Source organism: Rhincodon typus, chromosome 10, assembly GCF_021869965.1.
Source record: "Rhincodon typus isolate 14 chromosome 10, sRhiTyp1.1, whole genome shotgun sequence".
In the NCBI taxonomy this organism is placed as follows: domain Eukaryota; kingdom Metazoa; phylum Chordata; class Chondrichthyes; order Orectolobiformes; family Rhincodontidae; genus Rhincodon; species Rhincodon typus.
The window spans coordinates 30,859,919-30,879,679 of record NC_063341.1 but is presented as its reverse complement, the minus strand read 5'-3'; the positions used below and the strand labels follow the sequence as shown (position 1 = coordinate 30,879,679).

General features: G+C 39.4%; 1 protein-coding gene across 5 annotated transcripts in view; it reads right to left on the bottom strand.

Annotated features, from left to right (window-relative positions):
• lepr (leptin receptor) overlaps window positions 1–19,761 on the bottom strand; it is a 139,116-nt gene that overhangs the window by 56,256 nt on the left and 63,099 nt on the right. For 4 of the 5 annotated variants that reach the window (XM_048601737.1, XM_048601735.1, XM_048601738.1 and 1 more), the window contains 4 exons: window positions 15,651–15,796; window positions 13,937–14,078; window positions 1,717–2,004; window positions 8–125 (listed from right to left, as the gene is read on the bottom strand). In XM_048601737.1, the coding sequence (XP_048457694.1) occupies window positions 8–125; window positions 1,717–2,004; window positions 13,937–14,078; window positions 15,651–15,796 (694 nt within the window). The remainder of the gene's footprint in view (window positions 1–7; window positions 126–1,716; window positions 2,005–13,936; window positions 14,079–15,650; window positions 15,797–19,761) is intronic. The other variant, XM_048601739.1, reaches the window with a different exon arrangement.

Genomic DNA, 19,761 nt, shown 5'->3' with positions numbered 1-19,761 from the left:
TACTTACATGTAATACTTTAGTTTGTAATTGCTGACTGTTTCTGTTTTCAGTATTCTTGGGAGCCATCTACAGATCATTGTTTCCATTGCACCATTAGTCTCACATGAGATGTTATTTTTCATATCTAATTACAAATATCAAAATTATGAGAAATATAATAAAAGCATCTTTGCAAACAGGATAAACAGGAAGCTAATATTTTGTTCTAAAACTGATAAAATCAGATAAAATAAAGTTAAATGTATAAAGATAATCTGAAACAATTATCTGCACACATTAATTAAATCGCTTCAACATGCATTTTTGAACATCGTTAAAAGTATTATAAGTAGACCAGACAATTTCACAGAATTATATTATATATACTCAAAAATAGGTTCCAGGTGGATTAAATACTTTAGTTATTCAATGTATAAATCCGTTCAGAAAAGGATATTCAATAATTCAATTTCAGATTTGAAATATTTTAGTAATACATGTTATATAATTTCGACAGATAAAGAGTTTCCTGTGAAGGTATGCAAGCAATAAATGTATAATAAGTTTTATCTTTTTATAAAATTTACTGCACTCTGGTAAGGTGAGCTGTGCCCCTCCTATTGATAAACATCACTGGAATTAAACAGTAAGCTGCAATTGCCAAATGTAATTTACCTTGAGAGGGAAAGAAGCTGAATCAATTAGTTATGACAACATTTTATAAAGGAGGTTTCATACTGAAACATAAACACTCCTGCTCTACTTTAAAAAAAAATATTCTGGGATGCAATTCCATAAGCACTTCCCAACACCTCATCCAAATTACCAATCTTCCTATACTACAAGACTATAGTTCTTTCAGTTTTTAAACTATAAGGCTATTTGATTACTAATGGAGCTGTATCCCAGCACCTCTGGAATGGAGATAAAGTTGGCAAAATTGATAACAGGAATAAATTGTCATGAATTGCTTCAGAACATTTACAAATAATGGTAGGCCTTGGTTATTGTTGTAGCACAGACAGACCTAGGGGTTCAGGTACATAATTCTTGGAAATTTGCATTACAGGGAGACAGGGTGGTTAAGAAGGCGTTTAGCACGCTTGCCTTCAACGCTCAGTCCTTTGACAAATTGGGAAATCATGTTGAGTACAGGATGTTGCTGAGGCCTTTTCTGGAGTACTGTGTGTCGTTCTGGTTGCCCTGTTTTAGGAAGGATATTATTAAGATGGAGAGGGTTCAGAAAAGATTTACCAGGCTGTTGCTGGAAATGGAGGGTTTGAGCTATAAAAATAGGCTGGATACACTGGGACTATTTTCACTGGAGCGGAGGAGGTTGAGGGGTGACCTTATAGAAGTTTATAAATCATGAGGGGCATAGATAAAGGGAGTTCAGAACTAGGGGAAATATTTTTAAGGTGAGAGAAGGAAGTTTTAAAATGGATGTGAGGGTAGTCTTTTTACACAGAGAATGGTTCATCTGTGGAAAGAACTGCCAGAGGAAGTGGTGGATGCAAGTACAGTTACAACATTTAAAAGACATTGGATAAGTACATCAATAAGAAAGGTTTGAAGGGATATGGACTAAATGCAAGCAAGTGGGACTAGCTTAGTTTGGGAACATGGTTGGCTAGTGGACTAGTTGGGCCGAAGGGTCTGTTTCCATGCTGTATGATTCTGACTTCATGACTTAAATTGTCAGAAAACATGCCTTATATTTTCCAAAATTATCTTACCAATTACGAATATTTCAGCATAACGAAAGTTACATATACTCCTTTCTTCATTTTGAAGGCAACACTGTAGCATGTTGCACTGGGATTGTCCATTTGCTGTTACGTTGAGGAGAGTAACACTGGTTTCATGATCATTGATTAATGTATATTGATGCTCTGGAATTTTTTCATTCATGTTTAACCACCAGGCGACATTGTTAGTGGTTAGAGTCTGATTATAAAAAACACACCTCACTGTAACATCCGAGCCAACTGTGGTCAGCACTTGAGGAGGGTAATAAGTAATTTCTGTAAAAAATATTTGCAAGTTAAAGAAGTAAATATTTGTCTTAGTGTTAATAAATTTACAAATATATAGCACTTGACGTTATTATCAAAAGAATATTTCTCTGGCCTAGATTTGACCATGCCACACAAACCTAAAGACTGATGAACGAATTCAAAATTTCCAACGTTGCTCTATGTATGTTTAGTTAATCCTCACCATTCACATTTTCCTCATTGGTGGGGCAAAGGTACAGAGGAGTTTGATTAGGGATAGTAAAAGTTATTTCATGTAAAAAATGGAGCTTCATAAACAGTTTGTACTGACTGCTCCAAATAAGCCTAAGGTAATTCAATAACCACAAAGCAATCTTACCAATTACAATTATTTTGACATAGAAAAAATGCATATGGTTCTTTTATTTTCTTTTAGCTGCACATGTGACAATTCTGACCAGATAAATCACTAGTTCATTAGTGAGTATTAAGCAGTAGGCTGGGAATTATTTGAGCAGATGAGGAATAGTATCATTAAGAACTGTTTGCAACAAGACATTCCATTGTTTCTTGAAGTAAGTCATTCATTTCAGTTAAAAGCAGGAATAAAAGACAACATTTTATCTATTATGCCATTAAAGTAGACACAGTACTAACTCACTTGTGCCTGGTTTCCTTCCTCTCTCTGTGCTACTGTTCTAATAATTTAACAGTGTAAAATTTTAATGATCTGCATTCTTTTTGAAAGATTTTCTTTATGATGTTGCCAACAGGCAGAAAAAACAGGAAATCTATCTGCCCTCCATATGTTCACAGTATCGCTTATAAATCAATGAATTTGGCTATCAGGGAACCAGAGCATAGTCTTGGATCCTCATATTATTTGGATGTAAACCATTATGAAGCAGAGTGGCAGCAATACTTTGCACCATACCTGATGATCCCTGATACTGACATGAGGGTGGGTTGTGTGAGAGAGAAAATTCCACCTTCAAGACTTGCACTTTTATAGCATCTTTCATACCATATTTAGGATATTCCAAAGCACTTTAGAACAATGAATCACTTTTAAAGTGGAATCGCTATTCTTAAGTAAGAAATAGAGCAGTGAATTTGTGCACAGCCGGGTCCCAGAAACAGAAAATACTTTAATCATCAACTAAATCATCTATTTTAGGTTTTGGTACATGGATAAATGTTTTAGAACATCTCTTGATCTTTTTGATTAGTGCCATGTGTCAGTTCCATCCACCTAACTGGTTAGATTTGTTTTAGTTTAATGTGATCCAAAGAACAGTTCCTCTGAAAGGGCAGCATTCTCCTTACCGCATTGCAATGTCATCCTGAAATCTGTACTCAACTCTCTGGGACTTGAACTTGTGATTCAGAGACATGAATGCCACCACTGAGCCAAGGCTGATACCAGTTTGAATCATATTCACATAAAATTTGTACAGAAGATTTATACTTTATTGTAAAAATCAAATTATATTTTGTTATATTGTGAAAAAATTCTTCATTACTTGAAATACAATAATATGGAAAACCAGACCATTTAAACTATATGTATTATATGAAGATATATGAAGATCAAAAATTTTCAGTAATAGCCTGTTACAGCCTAATGTACACCACATGAAGCACAATCTTCCTGATATAAGCAAAACAAATGTGTATATGTTACAGCAAATAGTGTGGCATTTCAGGAACCCCAGGAAGGATTCTTGGGTTCAGGACTAGAAAAGACCAGAACATCCAGCATTCCAAAGAGTGAGATTTCGGAACAGCAGGTAAGTCACATTATGTCTGCGATCTACGTGAAATAATTTCAAGATTATTTCAAATAGATGTTCTCCATTTCCATCTTGTTCATAATTGCTTTAAATCAAAGTTCCAGTAACCCGACATCCTCAATTATTAGAGGCACAGGGCTGAATCTTCCAAAAAAAGGGGGACACAAATATTGTAAAGGAGAATTTGTGGGTCCTCCTGCATGAAACATGACTGATGATTTTCTGAATGGAGAACCAGCACTTTCAGAAAAATCAAAATTAGTGTATTTGTTCTCAGAATAAATCTGAAAATCAAACCACTACAGTTTTTTGTTAAACAGATACTGCTTGACCTTGCTAAATGTTACTACCATTTTCAGATGGTTTTTTTTGGTCTTTCAAGGAAGGACTTGTTTATCAGTAATGTTAATTTGATCCCGTGGTAACAGCTGTCCAAAACATGTTAAGCTTTCGTGGCTGCCTCCTGCCAAGTTGTACCTGCTGGCACAGGTGGCAGGAATTTTAAATGAAAGATGCCCAGCTGCTTTCAGCGGATCAGATACTACAAAGGTCATATGTGTCTGTTTACTCAGGAAGACACCCAGCAGCAACTATGTTGAAAAACTCCTTCAATCTCTGCTGGTCAGGGAGTCAGACTTTTAACAGCAAAATGCCATGAAGTGCGTCATGCAGCATCAGGCTGCAAGAGGACATAATTGCCCAATGATACATTTCTGTGCCTGCAAATCTGCGTCAAGTATCAGAACACCAACACAAGCTGGAACCCTGACACCTGATCTCCTTGTACACCAAGTCAATGATAGAGTGCCTTTTTTTTCAGTTACATAGCTGTTTTACCCCTTGCCACCTGCTTCTCCCAGTTCTCCACTGTTCATGTGCACCATTGGTAACTGACACTTGTTAATATTTTAGTACTGTCTGTTTCAAAATCATTTCATTTGTATTGTTTGTTACATTGAAGTATAATTTCATTTTCTTTTAACTTCTGTTGTTTCTTACACTATGGTCCTTGAGTTTGCAACTGCACAAGCACCAAAGCACAACAACATGATTGATCATTGCTCAAACCACTAATTTATTGTGATGAGGGGAAAAAGAGAAGGTGAGAGTTGATCACAAGCTGAAAAACAATGAATCACTTTTGAAGTGTAATCACTATTCTAAAGTAAGAAATGGGGCAGTGAATTTGTGCACAGCCGGGTCCCAGAAACAGAAAATACTTTAATCATCAACCAAATCATCTATTTTAGGTTTTGGCTCATGGATAAATGTTTTAGAACATCTCTTGATCTTTTTGATTAGTGCCATGCGTCAGTTCCCTTGACTCCCACTCTGGTCTGTTCACTCTTACTTATAACAAATGACACTATTTCAGGGTCCTATTCTGCTTCCCAACCAGAAAGACATCCCTCCTCTACTCCCAGTGCTATTTAAAGAGAATATTGATCATTTTCAGAATAGTTGGTCATTGATTCATACATGCTGACATGCTCGGTTTTTTTATGGTCATTTAAAGCCAGTTAAGTTGTCAAGGAATGGTGTGCCATGAAGATCTTGCTGCTTACACTTCAACAGTTCTACTCAGTCCTCTTGCTCCAAGTGACTAGTACTGTAGTTCTTCCCTCCAGTGGTCAACCAAGTGGCAAGGAGAATAAAACAGGCAACACAGAGCTGCTCAGAGCAAAAGAGGGAAAAACGGGCACTAAGTAGGGGACCATAACTACAACGGATCTACAGGGAGCATCTTCCTTACTACAACCCCAGTAAGGAATGGTGTGTTAGACACTTCCAGTTCAATGAGGTCTTCTGTGAACCTGCTGCAGGCAAACCTGCTAACTCAATGCAAGTTCACTGCTACCAGTGAATGGGAAGGTGATCTGGGCTATGAATCTCTTAGGAACACAGAAATATAAGAACAGGAGTTAGGCCATTTAGATCCCTGATCATAAATGATCTGTGACTTAATTTCATATCCTGTTCCTTTTTCCATGTTTAGTACCTTTGGTTAACAGGACTCTATCAAACTTAAATTAAAATTTCATAACTGATCTAGCATAATTTACCATTTGTGGACGAGATATTGAAACTTGTGCCATTCTTTGTGCAAAGAAGTATTTGCTAATTACAATTCTGAGAGGTCTGCCTCTAATTTTTAGACCATGCCGGCAGTCACAGACTCAACAATTAACTGAAACATCTTCTCATTACTCACCTACCTGTTCCTCAAATACCTTGAAAATTTGTGAATCAATCATCTCTTAACCTTCCAAAGTGCAAGGAACATTTTAATGTCTCCTTCAGCTTAATACTTTTGAGTTCAGCTTTCACTCTAATAGATCTACGACAATCACTCCAAGGCCAATATGTCCTTTCGAAGATGTAACGGCCACACCCTACTCATATTCCTGATGTGACATAATCAGGCCTTGTGTAGCTGTAATATAACTTCTTCCCCCTTGCATTTTATTCCTCTAGACATAAAGTTTAGTTCTGTTGATTATTTTCTGTACTTATACATTACATTTTAGTGATCTATGTTCCCAAACCCCCAAGTTTCTTTGGATCCCCACTGTATCTAGCTTTGGACAATTTAGAAATGTGGGGCTTCATGGAAAGGTTTCTGAAGGCCCAGATAAAACAAATGCATTGGCTCCCACTTTTCAACTCTACTCATTATGTCCTGAAAAGGTTCCAGTAGATTTGTCAAGCAGTGCTCGGTATAACTATAATCTTAAATTTTTTTTCAATTTAGGCACCGTTCCTTTACTTTGGAAAATATCGTGCAACTCACTATTTGAGAAAGGTGACAGCAGGGAACCTGGGAATTATTAAGCAGTTAGGAAATTGGCTGAGTGGCAGGAAACCAAGAGATAGTTAGTGAACAGGTATTTTATTTGGCAGGATATAACTAGTGATGTCCTCAAGTACCTGAGCTGAGGTCTCAGATACTCAACATACTCATGAATGACTTTGGTGATGGAATAAAAAACTACGCATTCAAATTAATCAATGTCACAAAGACAGATAGCATTTACATAGTGTAGAGAAGCATACAATTACAGAGATATTAATAAATTGCATGAATAGGCTAAAATATACCAAATGGATTTCAATATAAGCAAATGTGAAGTGGTCTGCTTTTAACCAAAAAAAAGGACAGGATGAGGTAAAGGATAGGATAGGGTAACATTCTCACCTACTTTTTCTAAAATCCTGGTATGGCAATTATCTGTTCCTGGGGATTGGTTACTTCTTAATTATATTCATTTTCTCATTACTCTTATCCTTTCTAAATTTTACTGAAGAGAAACATGCTTGACAAACCTACTGGAATTTTTTGAAGAAGTAATGAGTGAAGTTGAAAAGTGAGAGTCAGTGAATGTGGTTTACCTCCACTTTCAGATAGTCTTCGATAAGGTTCCACATAAAAACTTAGCATATAAAATTAAAGAGCATTGGATTGGGGCTAGTATACTGATATGGATAGAGAACTGGTTAGCTGACAGGAAACAAAGTAGGAACAAATGGGGCTTCTCCAAGTTTCTGACAGTGACTAGTGGGATACCGCAGGGATCAGTGCTTGCACCCCAGTTATACACAATATATCTTAATGATTTAGATGAGGGAACTACATGTAATATTTCCAAGTTTGCAGATGACACAAAGCTGGCTGAGAGGATACAGAAATGCTTCAGTGTTATTTGGACAAGCTAAGTGTGTGGGCAAATGTGTGGCAGATGAAGTATAATCTGAATGGATAAGGGGGAGGTGTAATAAGACCTGGGTGTTCTTATACACCAGTTGCTGAAAGTACACATGGAGGTGCGGCAGGTGGCGAATCTTGCTGCAATCATATAGGGCCCTGGTGAGACCGCACCTGGAGTACTGTGTGCAGTTTTGGTCTCCGTATCTGAGGAAGGATATTCTGGTTATGAGAGAGTGCAATAAAGGTTTCACCAGGCTGATTCCTGGGATAGCAGAAATGACGTATGAAGAGAGACTGGATCAGTTAGGAATATGTTCACTGGACTTTTGAAGAATGAGGGGAGATCTTATAAAAACCCATAAAATTTTAATATGAGTAGACAGGGTAAACACCGGAACGATATTTCCAATGACCAGGGAATCAAAAGCCAGTGACCAAAGTCTAAGGTCATGGGGTAGGCCATTTAGGCCTGAGATGAGGAGAAACTCATCAGAGAGTGTTGGACTTGTAGAATTCTCTACTGCAAAAAGCACTTGAGGCCAAAACACTGAATCTTTTCATGAAGGAGTTTGATGTAGCTTCTAGGACTAACTGGATCAAAGGGTATAGGGAGAAATGGGAACACGGAACTTAGCAGGACGATCAGTTATCATCATACTGAATGGTGGAGCAAGCTCAAAGACTGAATAGCATACGTCTGCTCCTATATTCTAGGTTTCTTTCTTACATTACCTTTGTTCAGGTCCTGTCCATGATTCAATAATAGTTTTCTTGAGATGTCTGGTACGCTGACCTCTCTCTCTATTGTAACTACTGGCACAAAGTAATTCTTCAGCATATCCAGTGTCTTTACTTTCATTGACAACACCATAATTATCAGTTTTAAAGGTATTCACATTACTTTTTCCTCATGCAATTAGACCTGATATAATATTGATTTTTCTATTCCTTTCCAGTTCTTTTCAAAATCCCTTTGTACAGCGATGTGTTTTGTCACTCCATGATGCTCTTTGTAACTTTCCTATTTTTCAAGATCTGTTTTTTTTTGCATTTATGTATGCAATTTATTTTAGCTTTATTTTATTCTCTTACCTCTTTAGTTGCCCATGGCTGCCTTATTTTAGTAAGTAGCACCTTTCCTTTAGGTATATAACTTGATTTGTATCATGTTATTTTTAAACACTCCCATTGGTCTTCTCTCAATTTATTTATGAACGGATGTACCCATTTTACTATGGATAGTCTCTCTCATTCCATTGATGTCAGCCTTACTAGCAGATAAAATCTTAACAGTTCCTTCACATTTCTCCCTTTCAAACACTAAACTGAACACAGTCATTCCACTATCACTGATAAAGATAAATGCTCACATACTGTTGGCCTATTAACTAAATTTAGTTCATTACTCATATATAAATCTAACATGGCATGTTCCTTTGGTGATTTTTCACATTGGTTCCCTCCAGGCTAAAGCAGAGAACATCTCTGATAAATCACAGTTGACCATCCACTATAGTTTCAGCAGATGACTAACATGTTATATGACAAAAGAAGTGAATAAGTAGCCTGAGATAACAAGGTGTAGAGCTGCATGAACACAGCAGGCCAAGCAGCATCAGAAGATCAGGAAAGCTAATGTTTCGGGTCTGGACCCTTCTTCAGAAATGGGGGAGGGGAAGGGGATTCTGAAATAAATAGAGAGAGAGGGGGAGGTGGATGGAAGGTGTATAAAGGAGAAGATAGGTGGAAAGGAGACAGACAGGTCAAAGAGGCGGGGATGGAGCCAGTAAAGGTGAGTGTAGGTGGGGAGTTAGGATGGGGGTTGGTCAGTCCAGGGAAGACAGACAGGTCAAGGAGGCAGGGACGAGCTGGGCTGGTTTTGGGATGAGGTTGGGGGTGGGGACGAGCTGGGCTGGTTTTGGGATGAGGTCGGGGGTGGAGAGATTTTGAAGTTTGTGAAGTCCACGTTGATACCATTAGGCTGCAGGGTTCCCAAGCAAAATATGAGGTGCTGTTCCTGCAACCTTCAGGTGGCATCGTTGTGACAGTGGAGGAGGCCCAGGATGGGCATGTCATCCAAGGAGTGGGAGGGGGAGGTGAAGTGGTTCGCGACTGGGAGGTGCAGTCATTTGTCACGAACCAAGCGTAGGTGTTCCACAAAGCGGTCTCCAAGCCTCCGCTTCGTTTCCCTGACGTAGAGGAGGCCACATCGAGAACAGAGGATACAATATACCACATTAGCAGATGTGCATGTGAACATCTGTTTAATGTGGAAGGTTTTCTGGGGCCTGGGATGGGGGTGAGGGGGAAGGTGTAGGGGCAGGTGTAGTACTTCCTGCGGCTGCAAGGAAAAGTGCCGGGTGTGGTGGGGCTGGAGGGGTGTGTAGAGTGGACGAGGGAGTCACGGAGAGCGCGGTCCCTCCGGAAAGCAGATAAGGGTGAGGAGGGAAAAATGTCCTTGGTAGTGGGGTCAGATTGCAGAAGGTGGGGTTTACTCCACCACATCCATTTCATCTTCCGCATATCTACCAACCTTTTCCGAACTAAGATCAGTTCTGATGAAGGGTCACTTGACCCAAAACATTAACTCTGCTTTCCCTCCAAAGATGCTGCCAGACCTGTTGGGTTTTTCCAACAAATTCTGTTTTTATTCCCTATGTGCAAACTCCATTTCCCTTGAAATAAAGGCCAAGATTCCATTTGTAGTCCTAATTACATGTCACATCTACATAGTAACATTTTGTGATTCATATGAGTGCTGTACATCCAGATCCCTCTGTATCAAAGCATTGTGCAGTCTGCCCCTTTCCACTCAATAATATTTTACTTTGTTCTTGTTTGTATTGAAGTGGACAACCGCACATTTTCCAGCATTATACCCCAACTGTCAATATTTTGCCCAGTAACTTAATCTAGCCATAATGCAGGTATTTTGCTTCCCCTCAAAATTAGCTTTCCTACCTATCTATGTATCATCAGGCAAGAAACTATAATGACCACTCTTTTAGTCGCTGGTGGATAGCTCAAAGCAGCAAAAGCAGGGGTCTGATAACCTGTCAGTCAGGGTTGATGCCTGGGAGTCTCAATTAGGGAATTAGTCTTTTCCCCTTCAGTTCTCAAATTGCTTACTCAGCTTCAGATATGGTTCAATAGTTAGAAACAACCCTCCAAAATCTCAGCCCAATGGGGTGTGTTTTGTGGAATTTAGCAATGGATTTAAGGTGCCTGTTCAGCAAATAGGCAACCTTCCTCTCCTCACTCGGTGGCTGTCTAGTCACAACTTGAGGCAAAGGTCACTGATTAGTGATCAATGGCAGTGATTACTTCTACTCCCTAATTCATAATGCCATTGCGGACATCTCAAGTAAGGAAAAGAAACAAATTGATGGAACCTTTAGCGTGCCTCTATTAAATGTACCGCAATGAACTGGAAACTGAGCTGATGGAAGAGCTGCTCATTTTTCAGTCTTGAAAAATTAAATTTGCTGAGCTGTGGTAAGGCGGTAAAACTACATAAAGGTTACAGAAAAGAACAAAGATAGTGCAGATGGAGAAAAGATGGTGCGGATCTTTGTATAGATCTTGGTTCTGATAAAACTCAGACAAGATGGAATTTAGGGTTCTAAGTAAATTCTTCAAATATTTGTATTAAGAATGTACTGGAAGGGGTTTCATGTGAAGGAAATTTACTGAAGAAAAGTTAATAAAGGACAATTTTCTCATTGGACTCAAAATTTAGGGTTGTAACAAAGAGTTCAGATTACATTTAGGTATTGTGACTTTAACAGTCTTTTCATGAGACAATATGGCCTGTGAATATAGTAGCCCGACTTTATCTCCTGAAAGGGAGTATAAATGTTGCACACACTGGCAAATTACTGTAATCACAAGAGACCACATTTGTAGCTGTGAAGAGAAATCTGATTGGGTGTCAGGAAAACATCAGAAGGAGAATGGAGGAACAAGCTACCTAAGCTGATTTTATACCAAAACTTAATAGAAACACATTTGAGCATTCTGATGGTGGATATTGTTGAAGTATATTTTTACTGGCATACAATTTTCTTTCCTTCTTATTGTTTTTCTTTTGCTTTTTTGTTTTATTTTCCCTTCTTTTTTCAACCTAGTAAATTTGTAATAATTTCAAATCTTAAAACGTTCCAAATCTGTAATTGTGTACACAAGTGAACTATGAACTAAGTATCAGATTAACAAAAAACACATACAAAAAAGCAAAGATTAGTGGGAAACTAGTAGACTGGGAAATCTTTAAAGGCCAACAAAAAGCCACAAAACAAGTTATAAAGAAAAGTAACATAGATTATGAGAGTAAGCTAGCACAAAATATAAAAACAGGCAGCAAAAGTTTCTATAAATATGTAAATTGTAAAAGAGTGGCGAAGGTAAACATTGGTCCTTTAGAAGATGAGAAGGCCAATTTAATAACTGGGAATGAGGAAATAGCCGAGACATTAAACAGTTATTTTGTGTCAGTCTTCACAGTGGAAGACACAAATAACATGCCGAAAACTGATAGCAAGAAGGTTATAGCAGATGACGACCTAGAAACTATCATTATCACGAAGGAGGCAGTGCTGGGCAAGCTAATGGGGCTAAAGGTAGACAAGTCCCCTGGCCCTGATGAAATGCATCGCAGGGTACTAAAAGAGGTGATGGGGGAAATAGCAAATGCACTAGTAATTATGTACCAAAATTCACTGGACTCTGGGGTGGTTCCCGCAGATTGGAAAACAGCCAATGTGACGCCACTGTTTAAAAAACGAAGTACACAAAAAGCAGGTAACTATAGGCCAGTTAGCTTAACTTCGGTAGTGGGGAAAATGCTTGAATCTATCATAAGAAAGAAATAGCAAGACATCTGGATATAAATTCTCCCTTTGGGAACACCCAGCATGGGTTCATGAAGGGTAGGTCATGTTTAACTAATTTGGTGCAATTCTTTGAGGACATTACTTGCATGGTGGACAATGGGGAACCTGTGGATGTGGTGTATCCGGATTTCCAGAAGGCATTTGACAAGGTGCCACACCAAAGGCTGCTACATAAGCTAAAGTTGCACAGTATTACAGGTAATGTATTGGCATGGATAGAGGATTGGTTGACCAGTAGAAAGCAAAGAGTAGGGGTAAATGGGTGTTTTTCTGGTTGGCGGTCAGTGGCTAGTGGTGTGCATCAGGGATCACAATTGTTTACAATTTACATGGATGATTTGGAGTTGGGGACTAAGTGTGGTGAGTCAAAATTTGCAGATGACACTAAGATGAGTGGTAGAGCAAAGTGTGCAGAAGACACTGAAAGTCTGCAGAGGGATATAGATAGTCTAAGTGAGTGGGCAAAGGTCTGGCAGATGGAGTACAATGTTGATAAGTGTGAGGTCATCCATTTTGGTAGAAATAACAGCAAAATGGACTATGTTTTAAATGGTAAAAAACTGTAGCACGCTGCTGTGCAGAGGGACTTGAGTGTCCTTGTGCATGAATCGCTAAAAGTAGGATTGCAGGTGCAGCAGGTAATTAAAAAGGCAAATGGAATTTTGTCTGTCATTGCTCGAGGGATGGAGTTTAAAAACAGGGAGGCTATGCTGCAGCTGTATAGGGTCCTGGTGAGGCCACACCTGGAGTACTGTGTGCAGTTTTGGTCTCCTTACTTGAGAAGAGATATACTAGCACTGGAGGGGGTGCAGAGGAGATGCACTCAGTTGATTCCAGAGTTGAGAGGGTTGGATTATGAGGACAGACTGAGTAGACTGGGGTTATACTCATTGGAATTCAGAAGAATGAGGGGAGACCTTATAGAAATTATGAAGGGAATAGATAAGGTGGAGGCAGGGAGGTTGTTTCCACTAGCAGGTGAAACTAGGACTAGGGGACATAGCCTCAAAATAAAGGGAAGCAGATGTAGGACTGAGGTCAGGAGGAACTTCTTCACCCAAAGGGTTGTGAATCTGTGGAATTCCCTGCCCAGTGAAGCGGTTGAAGCTACCTGGCTGAATGTTTTTAAGGCAAGGCTAGATAAATTTTTGAACAGTAAAAGAATTAAGGGTTATGGTGTGCGGGCGGATAAGTGGAGCTGAGTCACAAAAAGATCAGCCATGATCTTATTAAATGGCGGGGCAGGCTCGAGGGGCCAGATGGCCTACTCCTGCTCCTAGTTCTTATGTTCTTATAATACTATTCAGTAAACCAACTTCTGTGTGAGTCATCAGTTTGTTGTCTTGTAATACACAGGTCAACACAAAGTATAAGCCAGAATGCATCTTTTAAAACAACAAGGCATACACTCATTCTACTTCCATTTGGTCAGTGATTTTAGTAAAATTATAAACCTTCTTCCCATATCTGCTCATAATGTTATTGTCCATTTTTACAATAAAACATATATATTCTGTTGTTTGTTTGTGATCCCTATTGCTTACTCACTGCAGCTATTCAATGCTTACCTTGAACATCCACCTGAATAGCTTCACTCCAATCACTCCAAAACCCTGGTCCATTGCGACGTTTGCAGCGAACAACAACTAAGTAAGAAAGGTCACTCTGCAAATCACGAAGGATCAAAGAGTTTTCCCAGACATTCTTGACCTATCACATAGGATAAACAACTTAAAACCGTACATGCCAGTAAATTATATCTTGTTTAATAAAATAATCACTTTAGAAATGTGATTATTTGTATGAGACTATTAAAACAGCCAATGATATAATTGAGCACTTTACTATGAACAGAGCCGACATAAACTGGGCACTTAGAAAAACCGTAAGGTCATTGGGAAGAGTCAGCATGGTTTTTTGGAACGGAAATCATGCCAATTTATTGGAGTTCCTTGAAACAGTAAGATGCACTGTGGATAAAGGAGAGCTTCTAGACATAGGTGTCCTTGAATTTCCAGTGATATCAGACATATTTTCACATAAGAGGTTCGTGTGCAACATAGCACCTCATGAATGTAGGGAGTAGCATATGAACATGGATAGAGATTTTGCTGGTAGAAAACAGAATATGCTTAAATAGGTCTGTTTCTGACTGGTAGGAAATGATGAGTAGAGTCCCCCAGGGATCTGTGTTGGGACCTCAACATTTTACAACTTATATCAATGGCTTAGATGAGGGGAGCGAAGGCATGGTAATTAACTTTACAGAGGACACAAAGTTAAGTAGGAAAGTATATTGTGAAGATGACAAAAGAAGGATGCAGACAGATATAGATTAGTTGAATTAGTAGTCAGATATCTGGCAGATGGAGTATGATGTGTGAAAATGGAGTATAAAGTGGAGGAGGTGGGTACAATTAAGACATTTACAAGGCATTTGGATGGATACATGAATAGGAAGGATTTAGAGGGATACGGGCCAAATGCTGGCAAATGGGACTAGATCAGTTTAGGATATCTGGTCGGCATGGATGGGTTGCACTGAAGGGTCTGTTTCTGTGCTGTACATCTCTATAACTCTATGACTCTAAAGATGAATCAGCAAAGCTTCCTATAACCTCATTTTACAAGCTATGGTATTCTTCAGGATCTTTTGTGTTTCTTGTATTTATAATTGCATCAGGCTAGGAAGGAGAGGTCCAGCCGATAATTTCCAGTTGGTCTCTGAACAGTGGCCTGCATTAGCCTTTTCATTTACCTAAATTAGCACATGCAGCAGTTGACTTGAGAGTAGGATAGACAGGAAAACCAACATGTCGGCCAGCAGCATGCAGTTATGTGCCACATCTGCCTATGTTTACACTTTCATATTGGGGGATATCCTGCCCTATGCCTTAGTATGGTCTCAGGAAGGATAAATTTGATGACCTCTTTGGTCATATGCTTTAACGCACTGATATACCAACATCTTTTATTACAAAGAAACAATGCATAAAATCAGATATATAAAGCAAAGTTATAGTTAGAAAGTAAGGGGAAAATGAAGGTAACTCAAACCAACTCACATTCATGTATTTTGCAAAAAGCAACAGCAATTTTAAATTATACAGCACTGTCAGTGGAGAAAAATACACAACAGTGTTCCACAAAAGTATTTAGAGTATCAGTTTAAGGCTGAATAAATAGGGCTTAGGAATAGGTTGCTTACCTGTCCAATTAACAATGGTGTGGAGCAATAAGGAAACAAATACAACAAAGATTTTTTTTTCAAAACCAAAATACCTTCCAGATTCTTTCTGGGATGCCTGTCGAATATTTTACTTCAAACTGGAGCAGGTAAGGTTCAGGATTTGGACCTGTCCAACTTAGTTTGAAAAAGCCTTCAGATGTCATTTCAGTTTCAAGATCTACTGGAGGATTTGTCTGAACTGCAACATACAAACAAAATTAATCGTATCCTGACATCAAACGATGGGGCAAGTTTCAAGACCATCATCTTATTTTCAAATAAGGCCTTGGCTTACACATTCTTCCAGGTACCTTAATGCTAGCTGTATGCTTCCAGTTCTTTCTATTATTATTTCCAATTTCCAATATCCTTTTAATCTTTAGTAGATAAGCTGCAGTTGCCTTCTACTGGACCACTCAAATCTAGTCCAGGACAATTGTTGCTCCTATTACTAACCAGATAAGGTAGTTAATTCCATAGTAAAGATATACTTGTAAAATATTCTACCTGTATGATTCCCTTCAAAACAATGTGCAATATGCTATTGGGCCAGCAGCAGAGTTATCACATCAATATCTTTTCAAAATGCTAGCACATCTTGATTAGCTTCCAATGCAGATCCATGCTATCACGGTAGAGCTACCCACTGCCAAATCCATAATTGACCTGAGCTGAGTGCCTCCCTTCTGGCCTCCAGAACTATTTTGACAGGTGGACAGGAGACACTAGACCAGGAAATAAAACTGAAGACTGCTTGTAAGAGAAAACATTTTAAAATTTCCAAAGTTAAAATACATGAAGGATTTACTTTCAAGAGATAGGTATGACCAGTTCATCTATAGTTTTAAATTAACTGCAATATTTTTCAATGCTTTAACTTTTCTTTGACTCTTCCAAATTGGCTCTTTTGATCTCCTTTTCTGATCAACTTCAGTTTGTTGCTGAGTCTGTCTGATTTTGAGTCTGTCTGAGTCTGTAGCTGTTCAAAGTTCTGACAGATACAAATGGAGAACTTAATGTTTACTTTGCAGGACATGGCCAATTTATGGTGGCACAAAATGTTAATATATAACACACTGAATTGACACACAGGTCTGTCACTTTAAATGGCACAATATATCAAGCCATTCCACATGGACACATCACATTGTTATAAGACAAAACGAACATCTTGAAATGGATTATTGGGAAATATTCAGATGTGAAGAAAAGCTGACCACAGAATGAGTAATGCATGAAACATGAATTGGCAAATGTTTCTCCCTCTCACTCTTTAACATTGTTTCTCTAAAAGGATATTCTAGTCATTTGATTTTCCATCCAAATCCAAGACTCCACACTTCATAATACCATTGTCCTTTGAGTTAATGATGAGAATAAGACATGTCAATGTAATATTTTCAATTTTTGCCTCAAAATGCACTAAACCTAATCAAATTGTGGACTGACAAGCCAGGAGGTAAATAGAAAGAAAGGACAAAATCAGTATCAGATAGATGTGCAGTATTATTTTTGTATTCAGTAATACAAGGAAAATTTTAGAGAAACTATACTAAGCACTGTATCCTTTCCTTTGTATTGGTTTTTTTTAATAGAAGATACATAATTTTCATTTGCAGGGAAAAGAACCTTTCTTAAAAATGAAGGATAGTGGAAAGGATTGCTGAATTTTTAAAAGCATGCTACAACACTCATTGTAAGTGCTGTTTACATTATTACTTGTTCAAGTAGTGGTGAAAGTTACTAGAGATGGGCTAGTGCCAAGGGATTGTACAAAGTGAGATTTGGCCAGCAACACGTAGCTGATTGGTTTGTGGTGGTTGTCAATGACAAAGGCATTCTGCCTGCCAACAAATACGTGACTGACCCCCTAGTAGCTGAACGGTGTGCTCAGAAGCCAATGGACCTCCAGACAAGGATGTGGTGTCTTCTTTCTCTGCAGGTAAAAATACCTAAAGCCTGAAAAAAGCCATTTATTTTCCCTTATCAATTGCTGTAGCCAATATGACAAAGACTTTAAAAGTTGTGAGCCAATTATTCCGTGTCTCCTGCAAGCCAGTGAAAAGCTCCAGGAGAAGAGAGATTGAGGATCGTCAAATCCTGGCAAGACAAAAAGATCATCTTAGTGAACCCAGTGGATGGGCACCATTGAAGTGGTTCCAAGTTCTTCTCTCTACCCTTAATACTAATGTTTATTGGTCTGCCTGTATGGGTGGAATTTTATCAGGCCCCAAGCAATGTGGGCTACAGTGAGATGTATGACAGAATCTGGGTAGATATTTGGTGAGGCCTATCTCACCAAACATTATCTCACCGCATTGTTTCCATTTTTCTCAGGCGACAAGGCAAGATTCTCGTGAGGTGGCAAGTTTACAACTGAAGCTCATTATTGCTTATTAAACACCTTGTTAACAACACAGCTCATCATGTTGCAATCATACCAAACTCACCACACAACCTAGTTATCGGGAAACCTCAACATGGAAACCAGAGCAGGTTCTTGGCAGGTTCAAATCACCATCTGCTCTAAAATCCTCCATTATGGACACATGGCACCGATATCTCAGGGCATGGTCCATAGACACTGACCACCTGCCTCCACATTCACAAACTTTGGAATCCAACATGTGCCAGCCTCTGTGACCCCTCATGGTACATCTCCGACCATTTATAGGACACTTTTGCACTTCAAAGCTGCACTTCAGGCTGGACCAGCAAATATCACGGTCATGCTGCAACAAAGACACCCTGTTTCAGGCACACACATCCAGCTCATGGACTGGACTAGACTGCACCTCTGGGCTCTTCACTTGCTATCACAGCACATACTTACTCTGAGCCTACCTGGATGCTCACAGTGTCCCTATCTTGCATTGCCTGGCCTTGCCTTTTTGCATTTTGTCCTCTCAGCCTGAGATAAGTGGCTCATATTACTACTTTCTTGTTTTGCCATTTAGTGCGGACACAAAGCCAGGAAGCATGCCATGGTTGTCAACAGGTTTCAGTTCAATCAAGGGGAAAGCCTTTCCTTAGGAGATCATGGCACCGTAGGTCAAGGGCAGCTTCTATATCAGTCCAGGCCCTGACTGGGGCAGTCAGACTCAAGATCCCCTGAGAAGGGGTGAGGAGTTGAATGACAAGTGGCCCACCACTCATCCTGACTCTTTTGGCGTTTCTGCAAGGTGTTTACCTCATGGAATGAGAGAGAGCGGCAGCTATTACAGATGTAAAAGTGGTGGCACAGCTATTAATTACTGTTGGTGCAGGTGAGTTTCCTAAGCAACTGAGTACGCAGTGCAAAGGGTGTGCTGGGTTAGTCGTATCACAGGTTAGGGTGGGTGAGGGGCACTGGGAAGATGCATTCATCAGTGAGACGAGTAGAGCATGTGCTTTGTTGGCCAGTGAGTGCAACAGCAGAGATTGAGTGAGTGTAAAGTACAGGAGAAATGATGATGGAAGAGTAGAGAAGAACAAATACCTTCCTCTTAAAGTCCAGATAGCTAAGACTGCTCTAACCTGGGTGACAACACTGGACCAGGTTGGCACGGTTTGGTGTCATGCCCTCCAGTCTGTGCATCACCCCATCATTGCCTGCAAAAAGGGGCAGTGAATCCCCCCCGACCTCGTCTGCCATGTCTGAGGCAAATGTGAGGAACCTTGCATGGCATCTCCAGTCTGACAACACTTCTCTGGGTGCACAATGGAATTTCAAATATGTTGCCGACATCAAGGATGCCAGTCAATTCTGGGGTTTCCAGTAAGTGGAAAGTTACTCTGGGAATTGTGTGTGATAGGATAGGGCAAAATTTGGATTAGATTCTCGCCATAGGAAATGAAACACCAATCAATGTGGCAAGTTTGGGAGGATACAGCAAGAATACACATTTGGCCTCCCGACAAGAATCAATCCATATTACGTGATGCAACTCACCCAGCCAAAGAACAGTAAGATTCAGCCCTGGGTGTGTTCAGGGGGAATTTTATAAGGAGGTCAGAGTACCAACTAGTAGAGTTACATGTGGACAGTTCATTGATGTTTACCCCATAGCTAGGATCTATTTATTTGTAATAGATCGTAATTCTTGTTGACTACAGAACCCTGGTCCATAATTTCCATTAATCTGGGTCTATAAAGACAGGTAAGTTGGGGGGATCTTGTGTACT